Below are 7,922 nucleotides of genomic sequence, written 5' to 3'. Positions count from 1 at the left end.
AACTCTTCCACATCAATTTGATGTAAAACTACCATTAGACTACCCTGACGCGAACATTATTTCTTAAGCTTACTGACCGAGATACCAAGAGACATATAGGCCTACGCCTATCGAGCATTGGTAAAGAATCGCTTTAAAGCTCCTGGATCCGCGTCGGTGCCGCATAATTTAACATCAAAATGAAACAGAGTTGTGCCTTTCTCAAAGCCAAGGTGTGATATTTGACAAGGTTAATCGCTACAAACACTATAATGATGCATGAAATCTATACGTTTTCAATGGTGTTTTCAATGGTGTGTTTTCGGTGACGTTCACCTGCTCGAAAGTGGCGCCAAAATTCGTCATTTCTGTCCATGCGCATTGCGACACCCGGAAGTGATTCACGTTGTAGGATAGCCTCAACTCTTAACCACTGTAAAGCTCATAACACACAGGACAACACCAAAATGGTAAGTTTGTTGGTTTTATCGTAACATATAAGTGAACCATTCGTTTGTTCCCTGTGTTAATATTCCTGTATTTACCGCCTCCTCTTTCATGTTGCAGTCGAAGATCTCTGAGGACCAGATCGCCGGTAAGTTTTGAGTGAGGTAACTTGAACTGAGTGCCCCACCTTTTTTTTACTGCATTCTTACATAGTTAGTGTTCTAGTACAGTAGTGTGTGGCTGGACACATCAAACTATGCCCGGAATGCCACTTTAACATTGGTACATGTAAATGGCAAATAGCATAGAGTAATTATTGTCTGTTAAACTATACTAATTTAGTCAGTAGATAGTTACAGATAGGCCTAATGTCAGTTGACACTTGTTCAGCTTTTCCTGTAGGCTTATGAAAACAAGCTGGTTTTGTGACTTGATTTTCTTCGTAACATTTTTAAGCCCGATTTACACATGCTGTGCATGTTTCACTTATAATATTAAAATATGCAATCATGCACAAATTAGTATATGTGTATTCACAGAGCTAAGTTAAATGTTAATGGATTGTTTTTGTTTTGACCAGTTTAATTAAATGGGGAGGCAGTATATGTTTTTAATCCCGTGAGGTGATGCTGGTGTGAAGAAGGACTTTGAACCATTCTTACATGAAAAATGGATTGTAGCCTACACCATTACATTGTGTTAGTTTCTGTTGTAGCGTCGCACTATTTTTGTTAGGACGTCGTTATGATGAGCTGGAACAGGAACATGTCATGCTGACGGCATTTGACAGGTCCTCATTAAATATACATGTAGATTGTGGCAGTATTTGACAAATATCACCAGTCAACATTAAGTTTAATTGAACTAAGTTTTCATATTAATCAAGGAAATCGGAAGGAACAACCGGCTTCTGATGGCTACTCATGTCCTATCAAGTTGAACATTTTATGATTACAATTTAAATACTTGAAAGAGTGACGAACTCCTCATTCAAATATCAGAAGCTATTAATCATATAAATACCAGGAGCCAATTCAAGAGAGCCAGGCTTCAATCCTAATACCAGTATCATACCAATGCAAATCAAATGGTATTTTAGTCTGTACTAAAGTTAATACTGAGCTTAAGTTATAATACACCTTTGAACATCTGGCTCCCGAAGTTTTCTTATCCCTCAACAAGAAGGTAGCTTTTGATAGTAAATGTAATATGCTTCTCCAAACATCTAGACATAGTTGAAGTATGTGAAAAGTGTTACTACATGCGCTAAATTTTTAATCTGGTAAATAAATATTTTTTGAAATGGCCTTAGTTGGCAGGTGCGCTTTAAATAAGATTAAATATTTAGTCACATGGTTTGTGAGTGTGTCACAGTTTGAACTTTCATAGGAAAATAGTTATACAAACCTTTAAACGTATGTATATGTAATGATTAGTGACCAGCTATAATGGTGTTAATATCTGAGTGATATGTGTAGTTGTTTTCAAGCTTGGAATCCATCTCTGAAATTCACTATGATGATTCATTAAAATAAATATAGTGTGTTTACAAGCTGATCTAATATCATCTGGCCTAACTGTATGCAGAAGTAGGCCGTATTTTTAAAAGTGTAGCTTAAGGCAAGGTTTACAGCTGTTTTGAAGTCCCATATACCATTGCATATTTATAAAAATCGTTATAAAAATATCACATTTTTTTTGAAGTACCGTAACAAAACCAAAAAGAGCAAACTTTTTTAGATTCAGAATAGCTAAGATATGTTGAACCAAGAAAATCTCTTTTTAACCTTAATATGTTTAATTACCTGTTTTGCCAATTCTGCAATGGAAGGGAAATGGAACAAATAGTACTGGCCTTGATAACATTAGCCAGTATGGTTGAGTCTCTGATCTGGCTTATAGTCTGGCAGTACAACTCTGTCAGCTTTTATCTTAACACAGACATAAGTACTGGAAAATGAAAAACTAATACATCACTTATGTCACTGAATTGTTTGTAAAGGAAAAAAACAGACTAGCAATCAGTAAGTTGATAAGGGGAAAATGCCACATGTAGTTACTTATCCAGGTCAGCAAGGCGGTTCATTATTAAATATGGGCTCTTGTGATTCTTCCACCAATATTACATAAACATGAAATACTCTTATGCGCTAAATCCCAATCAATTAATTGATTTATCCATATATGGACAATCATGCAAAAACTTTATTAATGACCACTTAATCAAAATTTGACTGCTACAGAAGTAGCCCAAACTAGGTGTTAGTTGAATCCCCCTTCTAAGATTTTAGAACACACTATTGTTTTGTTCTACCAGAATACCAGGAAACGTTTAACCTGTTTGATACTCGTGGCGATGACAAGATTGAGGCTTCTCAGCTGGGAAATGTCCTGAGGGCTTTGAACCAGAATCCCACAGAGGCAGAAGTGAGGAAGTATGGACCAAAAGACCCAGGTAAATTAACGCCTCAGACAGTCATGAACAGTAACTTTAAACTAAAATCAAGACCTGACCATCTAGTACCCCAATCACGAATTTAAAATGCATAACCTTATACTTCTGTGATGTTGTACACCCGAAATGTCGCAGTTCAAAGTAAGCAAAAAACCAGTGCGTGAACCAGCATATCATCAGTTTTAACCAATCAGGTGTGAGTTATTTCAATGACCCGAAGACGTAGCTGTTTCAGCTTACATTACCCAAACCATGTCCTGCCTCGTAGCCAACTGTTCGTAGGGTACGGGTGATGTAACTTTGTGTTTCGGATTGGTCTAATGTGACATATCCAGTGTTGTCGCAAGATTACCTGATTTAAAAATTGATTTACCTAGAATGTCAGAAAAAAATGCCTGTTTTCACCATTCATCCTAAATACTTATTTAAATTATATTACTTGTCTTTTCGTTTAAGTTAGACCCTTTACCTCTTTCCCAAAAAATGATGTTTCTGGCTGGAGTCAGGCCTCACTGGCTCAGCTTTGGTCTCAGGACAGTGGGCTTATCAGGTACCTGGGAAAGTGCAGTGGTTCACCCACAGACAACCTGGGTTGGTTCTTACCAAAGTCTAAAAATGACACTTGTTACAGCCTCACATGACCCTCAGCACTGGGAGGCTAGAGTAAGGAAACAGGACTGATGGGCCTGGTGTCAGTATAATGTGACTGAGTTACCTGGTGTCAGTATATTATGACTGGATTGGGTGTCATGTCTGGTGTCTGTCTACCTCAGTGGCTGTAGCACTTCAGCAGCATTGACTCGCCCTGCCACAAGAAAACATAGAGTATGAAGTACACACACCTAATGACTGAAAAATTTTTAAATTCGCCATAAAACCCTAATCTTGCATAAATGCGTACATAAACATAACTGTTGTCATAGAAGTAAATATTTCTCAGATATTTGCTCAAGTGGTAAGGTTTTCTCCCTGACGCTATGACCAGTTTTGCCCAGTCATAAACTCATAAAGCCATAAAAGTGATACATTTTTAAGTACCACCATAATGATGGCCTCCGCCATCGTATTATTGAAGTATTCTTCAGTCTGGTGGAAAAACACAAAGAAATAAGTAAATACTGTGGGGTAAAGCATAAAGTACAAGCTGAGAAATACATATGTGTAAATACCTGAAACATTAGCATAAATAGCATAGTACAGGTCAATGTTAATCATCAAATGTTTACCCTACTTTTCCTATAGGATTTAATATTCTGTCATAATTTTGAAATTTCTTTCAGAAACAAGAATTTCCTTTGAACAGTTTTTGCCAATTTTCCAAGCTATTGGTAAGCTGAAAAACCCTCTTGGATTTGAGGATTTTGTGGAAGGCTTTAAAGTTTTTGACCGGGAACAAAATGGCTGCATTGGATGTGCAGAGATACGACATCTGCTGACATCTTTGGGTGAGTTACCATACTAAAACTCTGGAGTTTTGTTCATACATAAATCTCTTTGACCTTTTCCAACAGAAATTGGAGCTGTTTTCATAGTGAGTAATTTTTTTACAGTAGTGGAGAAAACAGAACTATTAGGCTGCTTTTAATAAACATGTAGAACATTATTGTCAAAAGTGTTTGAGAGTAAAATTCTGTGATATATAATGTTTAAAAGCAAGATATGTTAATGTTTTCAATAATATCAACACGCTGTTGTCCTCTCCGGTCGGGGCCTCTGTGGCTCAGTTGGTTAGCGCGCTAGCGCAGCGTAATGTCCCAGGAGTCTCTCACCAATGCGGTCGATGTGAGTTCAAGTCCAGCTCATGCTGGCTTCCTCTTCGGCCGTATGTGGGAAGGTCTGCCAGCAACCTGCGGATGGTCGTGGGTTTCCCCCGGGCTCTGCCTGGTTTCCTCCCACCATAATGCTGGCCACCGTCGTATAAGTGAAATATTCTTGAGTACGGCGTAAAACACCAATCAAAAAAAAAAAAAAAAAATCCTCTCCGGTCATACGTGGGAAGGTCTGCCCGGTATCTTCCACCATAATACAACCTGCAGATGGTCATGGGTTTCCCCCGGGCTCTGCCCGGTATCTCCCACCATAATGCAATCTGCAGATAGGCATGGGTTTCCCCCGGGCTCTGCCCGGTATCTCCCATCTATAATGCAACCTGCGGATGGTTGTGGGTTTCACCCGGGCTCTGCCCGGTTTCCTTCCAACATAATGCTGGTCGCCGTCGTATAAGTAAATTATTTTTGAGTATGGCATAAAACACTAATTAAATAATTCATTTTATTTGGCTGGTGTTTTACGCCGTACTCAAGAATATTTCAGTTATACGAGTTGAGTTCCTGAAAACTAGCGTACATGCGATATTTAAAGCAGACAATCCTGTCGAAATCAAAAGATGGATTTCCACACTGAACCATGTGCTCAACGTTCTCCAACATGTGTTAGTTTTCAGACACTATAGTTATACAGCAAAAACTCCTGTGCCACCACCCATAGCCGTGGAAAAAGCTTACCGCGATATTTGTCTTTGTGACTTTCTCCAGTATTTGCCATGAATGTGTAGCAAAGGGTTAAAAATGGTCATTTTGGTTACTATACTGCAAGTTCTGATTTTATATTGCACAAGATCATCCTAATGTCGCTCCCAAACGTCTTATTTCAATTCTCCACGAATCGTCAGTCTGCAGTGTTAAAGTATCATCGAGGGTCCAGTTCCTGACACATACACGTACCTATGATTTCTGGAAGAGAGAAGCTAATGCAATGGAATACAAAATGTCCTACATTTGAATTTAGCCCATATCAACAGCCGTTTTATCATCCTTTAGCCCAAAGACGGCAGTTGCTAACAAGTTTGTACGTGCCAAGAAATGTTTAGACAGGTAAAAAAAAATTTAAGTGTGGCATCAGGCAGGTTACCATAGAAAAAAATAATACTGCAACCCCTGCTATCAAAGCACAAGACCCAGAGGCCTCTCACCAATGCGGTCGCTTTGAGTTCCAGTCCAGCTCAGGCTGGCTTCCTCCCAGCCGTAAGTGGGAAGGTTTGCCACCAACCTGCGCATGGTTGTGGGTTTCCCCTGGGCTCTGCCCAGATCCCTCCCACCATAATGCTAGATGCCGTCATATAAGTGAAGTATTCTTGAGTACAGCGTAAAACAAATAAATAAATAAATCAAAGCACAAGAAATGAAAAGCGTGGAATAAAATTGTCAGTGGGTGAATTATTGAAATAAACCCCACACGTGTTGATGTGAAATAAATGTATTAACTTCATTCAAATCCATTCCTCTTGCGGAAGAGCTGAAATAATTCTAGGATGTTTTGGGGCAATTTATGTGTTAGCCTACATCTACTTGCGTACCAAGTAGTCCTGTATAACTATGAAGGAAATAATCTCTGTATATGTCGGCCTGTGTATACATATATGCCCATGTCTTTTCTTCACCCGCTTTCACCCAGTCAACTTCGGGCAGCATTACGGTTTGAGGAAACCGGGCAGAGCCCGGGGGAAACCCACGACCATCTGCAGGCTGTTGGCAGACCTTCCCACTTACGGCAGGAGAGGAAGCCAGCGTGAGCTGGACTTGAACTCACAGTGACCACATTGGGGAGAGGCTTCTGGGTCATTACGCTGCACTAGCGCTATAAAACTTAGCCACCGAGGCCCCGTGATTTGTTGAGTTTTTGGGGGGGGGGGGGGAAATGTGTTCTATGGTTCCGCCTACTTGGAAAATCGGAAGTTACATACACCCTCTCTTTCAAAGTTGGCTCGCCTGTAAATGACAAATAAAAGTAGATCTCGCCTAAGAGCACAAAATTACTACGTTAACCAGTGTATGGTAAAAACAGTATTGTGTTTCACAGATATTACATGTACTTATGTTCTTAATGTATTTTAATAGGAGAGAGGCTAACAGAAGATGAAGTAGACCAGTTGTTACAAGGCATGGAAGACAAGGAAGGCAATGTCAATTATGAAGGTTAGTTTTACTGTAGTTAAGTTTGATATATTCAAATAGGTCTTGTATGTGTTTTCACAAAGTATAAAATCATCAGTTGTCAAAGCAAACAGCTTTAATATATGACATAAAAATGTGAGAAATGTTGGACTCAAGCTGGTGGTTGTTTGATGTTGACTGTTATTCTTTGAAAAACATACTATAGGTCACCAAGGACATAGTTCCCTGTCATTCCTTTTGTAATGTGATACTGTGAACTATATGCGGTCTTGGGGCATTAGGTGCATTCTATTCACCTAACCATAGCTGATACATATGTTACACATTCATTGTTACTGCGCAATATGCTATTGGACTGTCTCCTATTGAGTACAATATTGAATATTGATTTTTTGTTATGTTTACAGAGTTTATCCGAATGGTTATGAATGGGTGAAGAGATCCTGTGCCTGCACATCTTTGTGCCTGCACATCAACTGTTTTATCATCAAATGCCTGAGCTCTTGACTTTAAAAATATTAACAATGTCTCTGTAATTAACTATGTTTTTACTGTAAGTGTTAACTGTTTAGCTTGTTGCTGTTTGCAACTGAGTGTACACAGCATGAGTAGGTAGTTCTTCTCTATACTGAGTCAGTTTAGCTGTTCATCTCTACAGTGGGCTCTGAAGTTGTGATTTGTATCATTCCATTATTATAGGACCACACTATTCTCCCTTTTCTCCTCTACTTTTAACACATGTACTACGATGTGGTTTCTACACTTACTGGGTACAAGTAATGCTCTTTTGCATTTAACATTTCGTATAAACAATAGTGAAATATTAATTTTACTAAAGAAAAGCTTGTTGCTTGTTTTTAATATCATGGTTTTTATGTTTGATTTTTTGATTGGTGAAATGGACCAATGGTGAGTTTGAAATACAAGAATACAGATATTGACGTGATATTGAAGTGTGACATTCAACGGAATAGCCTTATGAAATAAATTAGAAAAGATGGTCCAACTAGATGCTTTGGCAAATTCAAATTTTGTGAGGCTTTATGAGATGCAGTATGTGTGAAATTTCTTTCATAGAAAAGTTTGCT

General features: G+C 38.7%; 1 protein-coding gene across 1 annotated transcript; it reads left to right on the top strand.

The window, feature by feature from the left end:
• Positions 1–372: 372 nt before the first annotated feature.
• Positions 373–7,676, top strand: LOC135481990 (myosin-2 essential light chain-like). Its single transcript, XM_064761797.1, has 6 exons — positions 373–449; positions 547–574; positions 2,744–2,881; positions 4,162–4,326; positions 6,778–6,855; positions 7,242–7,676. The coding sequence occupies exons 1-6, from the start codon at positions 447–449 to the stop codon at positions 7,268–7,270; spliced, it is 441 nt and encodes a 146-aa protein (XP_064617867.1). The 5' UTR covers positions 373–446; the 3' UTR covers positions 7,271–7,676.
• The last annotated feature ends 246 nt before the right edge of the window (positions 7,677–7,922 follow it).

The sequence above is a fragment of the Liolophura sinensis genome, chromosome 1 (genome assembly GCF_032854445.1).
Source record: "Liolophura sinensis isolate JHLJ2023 chromosome 1, CUHK_Ljap_v2, whole genome shotgun sequence".
Lineage (NCBI taxonomy): Eukaryota > Metazoa > Mollusca > Polyplacophora > Chitonida > Chitonidae > Liolophura > Liolophura sinensis.
Note: the sequence above shows the minus strand (reverse complement) of the source record. Positions and strands in the feature narration are given on the sequence as shown.

Bases quoted from the DNA above. Each gene is read 5' to 3' on its own strand.
- LOC135481990 (XM_064761797.1), top strand. The intron at 4,327-6,777 runs GTGAGTTACCAT...GTATTTTAATAG, and splicing joins ACATCTGCTGACATCTTTGG to GAGAGAGGCTAACAGAAGAT. The intron at 6,856-7,241 runs GTTAGTTTTACT...TTATGTTTACAG, and splicing joins AGGCAATGTCAATTATGAAG to AGTTTATCCGAATGGTTATG.